The 15,246-nt window shown below is 38.3% G+C and overlaps 2 protein-coding genes and 1 long non-coding RNA gene across 3 annotated transcripts in view; all 3 read left to right on the top strand.

The window, feature by feature from the left end:
- LOC114560033 (alpha-1,3-mannosyl-glycoprotein 4-beta-N-acetylglucosaminyltransferase C) overlaps positions 1-1,324 on the top strand; it is a 45,959-nt gene extending 44,635 nt beyond the window's left edge. The window contains exon 5 of the mRNA XM_028585164.1: positions 16-1,324. Coding sequence (XP_028440965.1) covers positions 16-1,181 — 1,166 coding nt within the window. The 3' untranslated portion in view covers positions 1,182-1,324. The remainder of the gene's footprint in view (positions 1-15) is intronic.
- Positions 1,325-6,169: 4,845 nt separating this feature from the next.
- On the top strand, positions 6,170-14,166 carry rnf141 (ring finger protein 141). The gene is made up of 4 exons (XM_028585253.1): positions 6,170-6,257; positions 10,084-10,202; positions 11,426-11,561; positions 11,711-14,166. The coding sequence occupies exons 2-4, from the start codon at positions 10,151-10,153 to the stop codon at positions 11,859-11,861; spliced, it is 339 nt and encodes a 112-aa protein (XP_028441054.1). The 5' UTR covers positions 6,170-6,257; positions 10,084-10,150; the 3' UTR covers positions 11,862-14,166.
- Positions 14,167-14,993: 827 nt separating this feature from the next.
- LOC114560345 (uncharacterized) overlaps positions 14,994-15,246 on the top strand; it is a 60,264-nt gene continuing 60,011 nt past the window's right edge. The window contains exon 1 of the long non-coding RNA XR_003693177.1: positions 14,994-15,234. This is a non-coding gene — a long non-coding RNA (uncharacterized LOC114560345). The remainder of the gene's footprint in view (positions 15,235-15,246) is intronic.

Here is a 15,246-nt window from a genome sequence, read left to right as displayed (position 1 = left end):
GATTTCTGTTCACAGAGTATCTCACCATTGGTTTGTCGTCTGTCAAGAGGAAAAAGGGGAATTATCTACTAGAGACGATCAAATCCATCTTTGATCAGTCCAGTTACGAGGAACTCAAAGAGATTGTGGTTGTGGTCCACCTGGCAGACTTTGACCTGGTCTGGTGTGAGAACCTGGTGCAGGAAATCACCAGGAAGTTTGCCCACCACATCATAGCCGGACGCCTCCTGGTGATCCAGGCACCAGAGGAGTACTATCCGTCTCTGGACGGGCTAAAAAGGAACTACAACGACCCGGAGGACCGGGTCCGTTTCCGCTCTAAGCAGAACGTGGACTACGCTTTCCTCCTCAACTTCTGCACAAACCTCTCTCACTTCTACATGATGTTAGAGGACGACGTGCGCTGCTCCAGGAACTTCCTGACGGCGCTGAAGAAGGTGATCACCTCCAGAGAAGGTTCCTACTGGGTGATGCTGGAGTTCTCCAAGCTGGGCTACATCGGGAAGCTGTACCACTCCAGAGACCTGCCCCGTCTGGCTCATTTCCTCCTCATGTTCTACCAGGAAATGCCCTGCGACTGGCTCCTCATCCACTTCAGGGGTCTGCTGGCCCAGAAGGACGTGATCCGCTTCAAGCCCTCGCTGTTCCAGCACATGGGCTACTACTCCTCTTACAAAGGAGCAGAGAACAAGCTGAAGGACGACGACTTCGAGGAAGACTCCATAGACATCCCTGACAACCCTCCTGCCAGCCTCTTCACAAACATCAACGTCTTTGAAAACTATGACGCCACCAAGGCTTACAGCACTGTTGATGAATATTTCTGGGGGAAGCCTCCATGCACGGGAGACTTCTTTGTCATAATCTTTAATAAATCAACTAAAATCAGCAGAATCAAAATTTTGACGGGCACAGAGGACAGACAAAATGATATTCTTCACCACGGAGCTCTGGAAGTCGGACAAAAGTCTGTGGACACTAAACAGGGAAAGCAGTGTACATCCTACATCACGTTAGGAGAGTTTAAAGGCGGAAGCATCGAGGTTAGCAATGTGGATCACAAGATCGGCTTTGACATTGAGTGTGTACGAGTTGTCGTCACTGCCAGTCAGAAAGAATGGCTCATCATAAGAACTATCAGTTTATGGACCACACAACCTGTGAGTCAGTTTAAAAAGTAACAGATGAACCTTTTAAATGATCATCCTTATGTACAGTTTTGATTTGGGATGCAAGTTCTTTTTGGACTACTTCTGGGAAATAGGTGTTAAAGGGATTCAAAGCAATCCATATTTTCTTGGGTTGTTCAGAGATCTGCTGTATGTTTTCAATGTGATGTATTAAAATGACAAATCTGTACAGTATGGAGCCTTTATACGTTCCTTTTTCCTAAATCTGTATATAAAATTGTTCATACATGGCTGCTTTCTTGTTTTTTTGTTTGTTTGTCATAGCACCTTAAAGGGGCATTGCAAAGGATCCAAGCTTCAAAACGTATATTTTTATAACCTGGTAACAGACATCTTAAAGGGGTGATAGAATGCAAAACCGATTTTACCTTGTCATAGTTGAAAAATTACAGTTTGGTGGTTAAATAGGACATACATAGAACCTTAAAATCCCATTGACACCTCTTTCCTCTGCAAATCTCACAATTTGAAACTTCCTCTGAAAACGGGCAAATCTCAACGAGCCATCGAGTTGACGTCAACTCGGTGGCTCCTCCTCATTTGGCTCTAGTCTCTCTCTTTGTCACGCCCCAACTTACATAGGATACACAACTGACCTGAGATCAGGTAGTCTTCTGAATCTTGGTCGCCAGATCTCTGCTATTCCATTACAAAATTCACTTCTGAAACAATTTTATTTTAGGAAATCAGCTATGTAAAGCTCAAATATGGGCCATTTTATGAAAATTTATGGCTAATGCAATGTGTGTCGGAGTTCAGTGGCGGGTGCTGCCTGGGTGGAGCTCCTAAAGTCCGACACGTCTTACCAAATTTGCAATTAGCCATCAATCTTTCGTAAAAGAGCTTTATATAGTTGATTTCTTGCATAAAAAAGTCTCAGACGGGAATTTGGTAATGAAACATTGCAGTGTCTGAAATATGAGATCTACTGTCTTGTCTCCAATGTGTGTGTATGGGGATTTGCTCAACCAATCAGCGCGCAGCTCATCTAAATATTCACGAGCATACCATATTTGGAAGAAAAGCTCTTGTTACAAATAGGGCCAAAACACAGGGATGCATAAGGGCCAATAAAATATCAACCAGGCCATTTTGTTACACCAATGTTACATACCCCATTAGGAGACCTTAAGGAACTGTGTGAAATACTCTATATAATCATTCTATCACCCCTTTAAATTATAGTTTTTTGTCAGTGATCAAAATTGTGAAACGAAGTGAAACAAATGGTGATTGAATCCGATTCAGTTGTTATCAGGACAATTTTACGAAGCCATTCACCCAGACTCAATTGATAGCTGCCTTTGACACAGTGTCTCTAAGTTTGAAAATGAAAGCGGATGGGAGGATGGTTTCCTACATCTTAAATTATACACAATCTAACAAAAAAGTTATGAAAGGAAAGAACCAAGGAGGAAAAGTTGTAATGGCTCATTAGACTGTCTTCATGTATATTTCTGTCAGGACTTGTGAGGAGCTGAGGTAGAGTGAGCCTGAGGAACTGAAAATTATATAGAAAAAGTATCTCCCATTCGAAAGTGTGAGAATATGCTAAAAGAAATCCTTTAATATGAGTGAACTGTGTCATGTAAGTTCTTACTCCTACAGTCAACTGGCAACATAAAATAATTGAACCTGGATTGAAAAAATTGCTGCCCAGTGGCCACTAATGTCTTTATTTTCTTGAGGGAACCTGGAGTTTGCAGGGTGGCCAAATTAAAAGCCAAGAAAGTATGAACACATACAAGGAATTTGACTCTGACTTTGTTATTGCTCTTCATGTACATACACAGAAATAGAGAACGAGGAACAGAGGTAAGTACTATGATATTAAAGTATTGGTATTAAAGGTGCTGGATCCTGTTGACATTGTTGACGGCTTCACATTATTTTTTTTTTTCATTTTAAAAACTTTTATATTTTGCATTATATACATGATTACTATGGGCTCTGACAACTGATTTATTAAAAGAATCTCTCCTAATTCATCAGTGTCTCTGACAGCTTAATTTCGTTTGGTGTCCTTTGCTGCCACCTACTGGTACTTTCACAGGTTGACACATAAACACACTCATAAATCAACAATTAAACCAAAAAAGCTCTTGTTTAAATGTAATAAAATGGCTCAAATTTTGACACTCCTTGTGTCAAGCCAATTTTTATTTTTATATAACTCAAAATCACAAGTTTGCCTCAAAGGGCGTTACAATCTGTACAGCTACAACCCTATTTTAGGATAATGAAATCTATCCACAATAAAACATTTATTTAAAAAAGAAAGAAAACTGAGGAAGAGCAACAGAGGACATATTCATCTTCCAGGATGAACAGACATGCAACAGATGTGTATACAGAATAAACAGAAGAAATTCAATCTAAGATAGTCTCCCTGTTCCCATCAGGTCTCATAGAGTTAAAGGCCTCATTTGTGTTGCAGCCTCTTCTCTATTTGTGTCCCCTTCAGGCGTTGTGGTCGCCAGTTTAAACCAGATGGCCTGGCTGCAGAAAGAGCCAAACCCAAATGAGGTTTCAGGTGAAGAATAGACTTTCTGCCAGATAACCAAGTACACCCAACTTATGTAATTCTGCTAAGACTCTAACACGTCATTGGGAAGCATCAGACGTTTCTTTTACTCTGATGTCTTTCTTCTTTGAAATTTATATCATCCTCTTTATAGCTGTCCCTAGGTGGCCTGATCTCCTCTCCTGCCTTCAAATGCATTTTCCCTCATCCTATTTCCCCCACTCTTTATATTCTCTACCTCCTCTTGTTTTTTTTACCACCTGCTGCCTCCTCGACCTCCTGCAGCCACATGTAATCTGAATCAATTTCCCATCAAACACTGCACTTTGAAGAAAAAAAGAACGGTAAACTTGCTGCTCTCCAGTTAGAAAGTACCATGGCACGGAGAAAAAAAAGAACCATCACAAAACCATTATTTTTTTAAAAGCATTGATCTGTGTTCTTATTCTTATAGTGTGTGTATTTGTTGGTATGAGCAGCAGAGCAAACTTTGTGGCCTAACAGACAATCAACATAAAAAGAAACTATATTCTGGTGCCTTGTGCTGGAAACTTAATAAATGATAAAGTCATAAGCGATATTACATACTTAAGACTCACTGGGAAGAAGGCTGTAGGAAAAAGTCTTTTGGTCAACATTGGGAGCTCCTAAAATTTGAAATAGGAAACTATATGAGGTCCTATGGTAGCAATTTAACCAAACGTAGACGACTTGAAGAAGACAGCTATTGACTCAAATTGCATCTTTATCCAATAAGACTACTGAAAACCTTTCTGAGGAGGAGTTACTGCAGCTCAGTGAATGCCAGAATAAGTTAAATATCTATAAACAGAAAACAATTTCTGAAGGCTATAGCGCACTTTGTGACAGCAAAATAACTCAAGATGAAGCTTTGAATGCTATTTTGAAACTTAAAAATAACAAATCTCCAGGCAAAGACGGACTAACTACAGAATTTTATAAGAAGTTTTCTAATGAACTAAGCCCTTTTCTTTTCAATGTCCTTTGTGAATGTGCTGTCTTGCTGATGAGTATTACCGCCTACATTAACAAGAGGCCTTATCACTCTCATTCCAAAACCCCAAAAAGATGTACTTTTGATTGAAAACTGGCGCCCTATCTGTTTGCTACATAATGATTACAAAATACGGTAACACTTTACCTTAAGTTTTCTACATAAGAGTGACATGACACTGTCATGAATACATGACACTCACATGACACTGTCATGACACAGAAAAAGAGTTATGTCATAAACATTTATGACTTGTTTATAATGTTTTATGACACGTTCATGACAGTGTCATGTCACTTTTATGTAGAAAACTTAAAGTAAAGTGTAACCCAAAATACTTGCTCTTATTCTGGCCAATAGAATTAAAAGAACCTTAGCCTCTATAATTGACGAATCACAATCTGACTTTAAGTCAAACAGGCATATTGCAAACAATGCTAGACTGGTTATGGATTCATAAGATTATTCTGAAATGATGATAATGATAATCCCTTTATTCTGTTTTTAGATTTTTCTAAGGCCTTTGATTCCTTAGAATACAAATGTATTTATCAATCACTTTCCAAATTTGGTTTTTGTAACTATTTATGTAACTTAATTAAAACACTTTACTTAACAGTAATTCTTCAATCAAACTTAAATATGGTACAGCCCTATTATCAATAAAACTCCAGAGAGACTTGTCATTAAGAGGTAGAACTTTATTATCAAAAGTTGAAGGTATATCCAGGCTAACATACGCTGCAATTAATTTAAATGTTGATTCCTTTTTTTGTAAGTCTATTGATAAAAAGTTTATCTGGAAAAACAAAAACCATTATATGAAAAAATAGTTATGAGGAATACAATTGAATCTGGTGGCCTTAACTTTTTAGATTTTACTACCCCAAACTATACCTTTAAAGTCAACTGGATTAGAAAATGACATTGACTGCTCTTTCTGTGGAGTTGATCGTGAAACAACCATATGCTTATTTTTGAGCTGTCTTTATACTGTCACTTTTTTGAAAGACTTTGCCCAATATATCTGTTGTAATATTTCTGTCTACTTTTCTCAAAAGACGTGCTGTTTGGTTTTTATGATGTCTGCATTCTAGAACAAAAACAGCATTACATCATCAATCTTTTTGTTATCTCGGCAAAATTTCACATTCACATAAGTAAATTCTGTAACAGAAAACCTCTATTTAAAATCTTTATGAATGAAATGCTACAATACTACAAACTATTCAGCACTCTACAAACCCTAAAGCCTTAAAGACTCTTGATATTTGGAAAACATGAACTGCTTAATTATTTAATGTATTTTTCGTTATTTTTTTTACTCTTTCATATTTTATGTACATCCTAACCCCTGGTAAATATGTATTTTGGAATTTGTCATTGTACTTGATTTGCAATATAAAAAAAATAAAAAAGAAACGCACTGCGACGTCATCAATCAGCGCCCGTGTTGTGTCAACAAGCTAACAGGGAAGCCATCGGGGAAGTTTGAACGCCAACTCCTCCCTCTAATGTTGAGTGTTTGGTAAGAAAATAACCTTCCCTTTTCTCATTTGACGACTAGGATCATATTTACATTTTGTATCTTTCTTTAGAGAGGTTTTGGCTTTTTCACCCATGGCTTTATTGAATGGTTAGTGACGTGCACAGTGGTGCGGCTCCTGTTGACAAGTATGACGCTGTTGCCTAGCTAGATTAGCAAATCGTGTTTGAATTGAGGTTTGTTGGGGAATTGTATCTAAAATGATGTATATTTTAAACGTGTATTTAATAGAAAAATAATGCTGCTAATTCACCACAGTGACGGGTAAAATATTTAACGTTATCTTACTGGTCAGATGGACGTTATGACACAATGCTAATTTAGCTAGCTAATACAGTTGAGGTCCAGATCCTGCGAGTACGTCATGCATTTGCCAGGAAAATGGAAAGACGTTCCCTTGTGTATTTGGTTGTTTATCTGAGTTCCCCTTAACGATTAAAGTTTACATTGTTTTACTGAGATTTGTTAACTTTAAAATTAAGTGGAACGTAAGTCTTTGAGCCATGTCTTATCACCCAACGTCACCCTCATATCGCACTAATGCTGTCGTGGCTGAATTAGAGCAAATCCCTGCAGTCAGGTCCCAAAATCTCAAAGAAAAAGCCTTCGCTGAAGAACGTTAAAGTTAAAGTACCATGTTAAAGGTCCCATGCTGCTTTTTAGATGCTTTTATATAGACCTTAGTGGTCCCCTAATACTGTATCTGAAGTCTCTTTTATATAGACCTTAGTGGTCCCCTAATACTGTATCTGAAGTTTCTTTCCCGAAATTCAGCCTTGGTGCAGAATTACAGCCACTAGAGCCAGTCCCACAATGAGCTTTTCTTAAAGGAACACGCCGCCTTATTGGGAATTTAGCTTATTCACCGTAACCCCCAGAGTTAGACAAGTCGATACATACCCTTCTCATCTCCGTGCGTGCTGTAAGGCTGTCTGACGGCTCCAGCGGCATCAGGCCAGCACAGAACATCAGGTGAATGGTTCCAGTAATCGTACTGCTCCGAATAAGTGACAAAATAACACCAACATGTTCCTATTTACATGTTGTGATTTATAGAGTCACAGCGTGTACAAAAAACAACGTAACATGAGACACAGCCGTCTTCTAACTGTAAACAAACCGGGAACTTTTGTCACTTTTGTCACAATAGGGAGCAGTAGGCTAGTTGGAACCAGTTACCTGCAGGATCTGTGCTGGGCTAAGCTAATGCTGGAGCCGTCAGGCAGCGTTACAGCACACACGGAGATGAGAAGGGTATGTATTGACTTATCTAACTCTGGGGGTTACAGTGAATAAGCTAAATTCCCAATAAGTCGGCGTGTTCCTTTAATGGGTGGGCCAAATTCTCTGGGCGGGCAAAGCAGAGAAAGGGGAGGTAACCTTGCTCCTTACGACCTCATAAGATTCCAGATCGGCCCATCTGAGCTTTCATTTTCTCAAAGGCAGAGCAGGATACCCAGGGCTCGGTTTACACCTATCACCATTTCTAGCCACTGGGGGACCATAGGCAGGCTGGGGGAAATCATATTAATGTTAAAAAACCTCATAAAGTGACATTTTCATGCCATGGGACCTTTAAGGCCTATATTTATGGGACATATTCAACAGTCAAATATGAGTTACATACCTTTTGGTCATGCAGTATGTTATCAAGTTACTGGGCATCATCAATTGGTCTGTGTAATGTGTTCTGTGTGTTTACAGTTTACAAACTCTGACTGTTGTGGAATTTCCGTCTTATGAACTCATGCTGTGTAAGTTGAGACAGTGGTACCCAGGTGTCATTGAGGTCAGCGTCCAACATAAGCTCGTAACATTTTTCAGGCAGAGGAGTACTTCAACTTTGTGCGTCCATAGGTGACGGGAGACGTAGCAGCTGTATAAGACAGTGCTGTCCATGCTGCCAAGGCCACAGAGAAAGTAAACACATGATTTTTTATCATGACTGATTTTGCCTGTGAGTTTAAATACACCTTTTATAAAGACAGGGACTTCAGAAGTTGGGATGGCACTGACACTGTGCTGTGATCCTAAATTCTCCTCAATTGGGAATTCATCAAATGCTCCTGTGTGATTCAAGGTCTCCCGAGTCTTCTTCACATATGTGAAATTATTTGTGCTGCTCTTGAGTTTTTAAGTTAACACTGACCAAGACATATGTGTATGTGTGTTTTTGTTTTTTTTAATATGTTCATTTGTTTGTTTTGAGCTTGGCTATTGACTTTTGAATTTTGTTTATTTTATCTAGTTTTAGTGACAGCATTTTGTGTTTCCTGTAGTTTAATCTTTATATTACATGGGCTATCTCTTGACTATTATCTAGTATCTGAGAGGTTGTAGCTGTTGTAGGAATCTACAATAAAGACAAGAAAGAAACTATCAAGAAATGGTGTGAAGAGAAATACAGCAATAAACCTAGTAGGTTTTGCCTGAAAAGATGTGAGTGTACGTGACTGCAAAAAAAAAAATCAAAAGCCAAAGCCTTTAGGGCATCACAAGATGAGCTATCTAATACTTTCTCTCTGTACATGAGTCAGTATTTTTCTTCATGGAGGACAAGAGGGGGTATGAAGTTATTGCAGACAGAAACATTACATATTTCCCTCAGTATTCCACCTGTACTCATTGTGGTTGAGTCATTCTGCAATTTAATTTTAATGGGAACACAGTGTTGAGTTTATGGAGCACTTAAGGGATCATTTCCATGCCAGCAATAACCGGACCTAACTTCCATCAGAAAATGTTGAAATAAATAATTTGGTTTTGGTTTTGCAAATTTGTTTTCCAATTTAATATGCGCTGATGTGCTCATCTGTTGACATTTACGAATGCCTTCCTACAGTTGCTTAAAGGTCCCATGGAATGACAATTTCACTTTTATGAGTTTTTTTTTAACATTAATATGAGTTCCCCCAGCCTGCCTATGGTCCCCCAGTGGCTAGAAATGGCGATAGGTGTAAACCGAGCCCTGGGAATCCTGCTCTGCCTTTGAGAAAATGAAAGCTCAGATGGGCCGATCTGGAATCTTCCCTTTATGATGTCAAAAGGGGAAAGATTACCTCCCCTTTCTCTGCTTTGCCCGTCCAGAGAATTTGGCCCACCCATGAGAGAGAGAGAGAGACATCATGGCTTGCAAACAAGCAAAACATGACAGTTGGTCAAGGGCACACCCCCACCCTCCACCTTGCCCCCTCTCTTCTCCTCAATAGCATTTTAAAGCTACAGACACAGAAATGGCACATCCTAAGGAAAGCTCATTGTGGGACTGGCTCTAGTGGCTGTAATTCTGCACCGAGGCTGAATTTCGGGAAAGAGACTTCAGATACAGTATTAGGAGACCACTAAGGACTATATAGAAGCATCCAGCAGCATGTAATAGGACATTTAAATACTAATTAAAGTAAGCAAATCAAATCTGTTAATACACATCTTAAGTTCATAAGTAAATATTAACGCTTTATATATTTTTTAACACAATACTGTATCTCATGCTTGCTGTTCTTTAGCACCTTCTGTCAGATTTTATAACCATCTATCAGGGCTTTAAAAGTTGAAAATGACTGAGAAATTTGGTTCACAATTGTGTGGCATTTAGGTTATCTCTACAACACACAGCAACAGGCAGTCGGGTTTAAGATACTCTGTTGTATCTTGTAATTTTAGCCTGGTTCCAGACATTTCAATCACATCTATGTTTTCAGTGATTCAAATAAAATATTAAATGATTGACGTCACCCAGGGAAATAAATATATAGACTGCCACACACTGACAAAACAAGTGACCTTTTAACTGTGTATTTACCACCAGGCTCTGCAGAACTGAATGAGGTGCAGCTTTCTGCCAGTGCTGTTTCCTAAGTGCTGCTGCTGCCAGGATGGGCCAGCAGCTCTCAGGTCAGGCAGTGATGAACCATCTGCCTGAGAATACCTGAAGCTGGTCAAATGGCTGGTTTTTGAACGCAGATCTACCAGCCACTTGCCCGGACTGGTACGTGACAGCTTCAGTACTACCTAACCTACAGCAGGAGTTTCTTGGCAAAGTGGCCTGTCAACATTTTGTTTACTAGGTTCTCAGAGAAGTGTAGGCAGGAAGTCACAGTTCCGTTTCCAAAACAAATAGGAATAATAGATGTAAACATAAAGCGGTTTTCCAGGTGATGTAGTCTAGGGACAGTGGAATGAACAGGTACAGGCACATGACTGTGAGGAATGTTGACTTGAGTTGAATGTTATTGAAGACCATATGGAAACAGGTTTAGAACCTAGAATTTTTGAATGTTTTGAGTTTAGCTATTGACTTTTTTCATTTTTTTGGTTCAAAATCAATGATGTGAAGGGAAACCTAGTAGGATTTGCCTGTAAAAATGTGAGTGTCAGTGGCTGCTAAAAAAAATATTTTCTGTCCAAGTGCGGTATGAAGTTATTATTAAATATTACATATTTCCTCAGTACCAGTCAAATGGCTGGTGACTGCCCCAGGATGATGGAATGCTATTTCAGATCACCTTGAGATCTACCAGCCACTTGCATACTGTAATTGGCTTTGCCTTCCCCCAGATCAACAAGGAGAACGGTTTAATTTCCATTCAATGTTTCACACATACGTCTTGAATAATAACCACCACATTTCCATCAGGAGTTGTCAAATACCAAAAACAGATGAGTGAATATTGGACTGACTTTCATCAGGGGACCAGAAATGCAACTCCAAATGAATGCTAATGTTGTTCAATCAGTCTGCTGGACACATTTAGCATAACAACTTCATAGGGTTGAGAATATGCAATGTTGTGTTTTCAGCTTCAGCCCCCAAGTGGCCAAAGAAATCAATTAATGAAGTTTTTACCTACTCACCACAGAGGTCAGTGCTGCTGGACGACAGAAAAAAGGGTTCTTATATGTCCTAAAGCGGCTTAAATGATGGATTATACAACTTATTTTGCAGCAGAATTAATGTTTATCCCCCTGGATGAATTCCCATCCATAGATTTTTTTGCATGTTCATGTCATTTTAGAACACTGAAAGATATTTTTTCTCAGGCAAATTCTTTGATCGCAAGCCATCAAGATTAATCCAACATCATGCATTTCATTCTAAAAGAAGATTTCTTTGGAAAAAGTGATTCCCTACTCCTTAGAAAATAATTGAGAATACATCTTTTTTGTGTGCTCATGTAGAGTGAAGCAGCTGACTGATGAGGAGGAGTGCTGTATCTGCATGGACGGAAAGGCTGACCTTATTCTGCCCTGTGCACACAGCTTCTGTCAGAAGTGTATTGATAAATGGTACAGTGATGGATTAAAGCTTGAACTAATTTCAATAAATCTTCTATTGCTTTGTAAATCATGTTAAGTTGTCATAGAGACAATTTAGTTATCCATGATATGAACAAACGCTAACAGTAATGATTACACACTCTCTTCTGTTTCTGCAGGAGTGGGCAGAGCCGAAACTGTCCGATATGTCGCTTGCAAGTGACTGCTGCCAATGAATCATGGGTAATGTCTGATTTCCCCACAGAGGACGACATGGCTGGCTACATACTCAACTTGGCTGATGAGGCGGGTCATCCACACAGGCCTTAACACACAACACAACAGGCCAATTAGATGACAGGAGAAATCGACCCGCACCAAGTAGACACAAAATGTCACATTCACCGAGGATGAGATTTTTCCTAAAAAGCAGAAGAAACCAGCAGGGTTTCCTACTTATTTTCTTCTTACTGACCAGTTCGGAAAATTAGGTCCCAGGATGCTTTTTGCAACCAAAGTATTGTAGATGTGGTACTTAATGAGAACTGTGTGTGATAAAACGTTGTCTGACGTTATAATTCAGTATTTGTAAAATGATAATTTAACACACATAATAATCAAAAGTACAGGTTCTACAGTAATCTTCGGGTTAATTTAACCAACATGGGAGGGTAGGGAAGACTTGTGTTGGAATAAACTAGGCACTTTATTATAGGAATCCTGATCCTCATATCATGTTGATATGAATGGGACAAAGGAGGTGAATTAAGGTAAGACCTCATATTCAGAGATGGTTGATAAGTATGGCTCATATATTCATAGTCCTGAAATTTAAATGAATAGTTCAACGTTCTAGAATATGCTTATTCTCCTTCAGCATAAAGACTGGAAACGGGGGGGGGAGGGGGGACGGCAAGCCTGGCTCTGTCCAAACGTAACCAAATTCTCCTACCAGCACCCCTAAAGCTCACTAATTAACATGTATCTTATTTGTTTAATCATACCAGAACCAAAGTTTCAAACAAGCTTAAGACGTGTTAATTGAAGTGAGCTTTAGAGGTGGTGGTAGGTGGATTTATTACCGTTTGACAGAACCAGGCTAGCCGTTTCCCCGTGTCAAGTCTGTAGATAAGCTAACCGGCTGTTGGCTCTAGCTTTATAGTTAACCGATAGACATGAGAGTGGTATCAATCTTGTCATCTAATGACGCCAGAAATTAAATAAGTGTTTTATCCTAAAAAAATGTTGTGCTTCGAGTGCAAATCTAAGACACTGATTTTGTGGTCAGACTGTAAAACCAAATTTACTTCTCACTCGTAAAGCTGTTCTGTCGTCTGTGCAATGTAACCCTGCATGTTTATATCCCACATGCCTTATGAGCCGTGTTATGTGAACCTGTTCTAAACTGCTGTTCTGATCCAGTTCAGAACCTGACGGGAGCAGCTGAAGACACACACACACACACACACACACACACACACACACACACACACACACACACACACACACACACTCTGACTAATTATAGTCTTTTGGGTGTACAGTACTAAATAGTTTTATATAATTTAAAATGACTTTGCTTGCTGTGGTGTCTTCACTGATGGAAATTACCACTATTTGTCATGCTGTTCTCATCTTTTTACTTGTATATTTTTTTTAATTTACAGTAATTGTATTAAGGTTATTATAATCTGATTGCTGTAGAAGTACTTTAGTTTACACTCCCAAAAGGACAAGTCTTGTCATTTTGCTCTGCTCTGTCATGCCTATGATTAACACTTACTGATTTATTGAGATAGGGGGCTTTTTAGTTAAAAAATAAACTTATATTATGTACAAATAAAGTAACAGAATTTAAAACCACAAAATAGTTTTATTTAAAAAAAAAAAAAAAGAATCTCTGACCTGATTTCCAGATCACATAAATCACATGAAACATTTTTGTTTAAGAGGACTGTAGTTGTGATTTATAAGGACTGGATCTATGCTGAACTATTTAAAAAAAATATGAAAATATATTGAGCATAATTTTAATTTGAGGGAAACATTTCTATTTTACTGAAATCCAATGTATTATTTAAAGTTGTAAAGATATGGAATGCTAACAGATTTTTCCAATTATGAGACAGTAACGTACACAATTATTCAAAACTAAAGTAATAAAAGTTTTTTTTTTTTACTTTACAGAATAGCCATTTCTTGTATATACATTTGATTTCTCTTCATTTAATGGACCACAAACGTGAATTTTAAATTTGAACAAAAGCAATTTTTGGTTGTGGATGCTGACAAATCGCACTTTGAAAACTCACTGTAGCTGTCTTGGTGTTTGTGCACTACAACAACTGATGATTTTATCTCTGTGGTGAAAACTATCTGACACTGTAATCCTTTTAGCAGTACAACCAAAAATGTACAGCCGTAGGAGACTCTTCATTACTGCGTGGTCCATTCAAAATGTATTTAACAAAGTTGTAATAGAATGAAAAAATGTTTTTTTTCATAATCAATTACTATAAAGCATCTCATCCTACATACACACATCAGTTTGTTGAATGGAAGGAGCTGTATTTAAATTGAATTGGTTCATACTGTATTATCCCTAATAAAGAGATACTCACTTTTTGCACTTTAAGACTGTTACTGTTTGATTGAAAGGATGCCTTTTATTTCCTGAATTTTATTTAAAAACAAGTTGTATTACTGATTATTAAGAAATGTATTCATTTCATTTAAAAAAACATGCAAATAAAATATTAAGCAATACTGGCAACACTGGGTGAAACTGGGTGAAACTGAGCGAGAAGACACCGCTGGACCCAACTTTAAAATGGTCTAAACTGTGTTTTTAAAAGAAACCCTAGTTTAAAAGAAACATTAATACTATTGTTGTAATAGAGTTTACGACCACCAGTAGCAGCACTGACATCATGGATGTATTAATGACCGCAGACTGTAAATTGATTAAGACTGAGATCGGTGTGGAACATGGACCATGGATGTATTAAGAGAACATGGATGGTGTGGGAGGAAAACAAATTATGTGCCATCTTTCATGTTTTTTTTTATTCAATGCTTTCAAATACAAAACTTGCATTTTTATAACTATATATAAATAAAACCATAATTAGAAAACCATATGAAACAATAAAAACAAGAATATCCAATAAATCGATGAATTAAATAACCTTATAAATTAACAAAAATGTTATTGAAATAAAATTTGATTTTGAACGTGCCTGATGGACTGTAATGAGAGTCCCGCGCTTCCATGCAGCACGTCATGGATGTACATGCCCCAAAAATGTTTTCCTAGGATGGCGGGGGCATTCCCGCCCTACTTCATCTGATTGACTAGGACTTGTTGCCTGCTTTGGTTGGGTTGGTTAAATTTAGGCAAGATGAGTGCGATTGGTTACGGTTAGTGTAAGAAAAGTCAGCGTAAGCCAATCAGAGGCAGAGTAAGGTAGAATAGGGCGGGACTTTCCTTTGCCATCCTAGGAAACACAAATTCGCCCATCGTTCACCGGCTTAATACTTAATACATTTTTGTACATCGTTCTCTTCTCTTAAATCCATGCCGTACACCCCGACAATTTACTTTTTTTTTTACCTCCTGATGTGTTGCTGAAAAGTTAACCTCCCCTCCGGTGATTTGTAATTATAATGTATCAACATTTATGAACATAACAACGTGAAATGGGTGAGTTTACGT

Source organism: Perca flavescens, chromosome 8 (genome assembly GCF_004354835.1).
Source record: "Perca flavescens isolate YP-PL-M2 chromosome 8, PFLA_1.0, whole genome shotgun sequence".
Lineage (NCBI taxonomy): Eukaryota > Metazoa > Chordata > Actinopteri > Perciformes > Percidae > Perca > Perca flavescens.
Note: the sequence above shows the minus strand (reverse complement) of the source record. Positions and strands in the feature narration are given on the sequence as shown.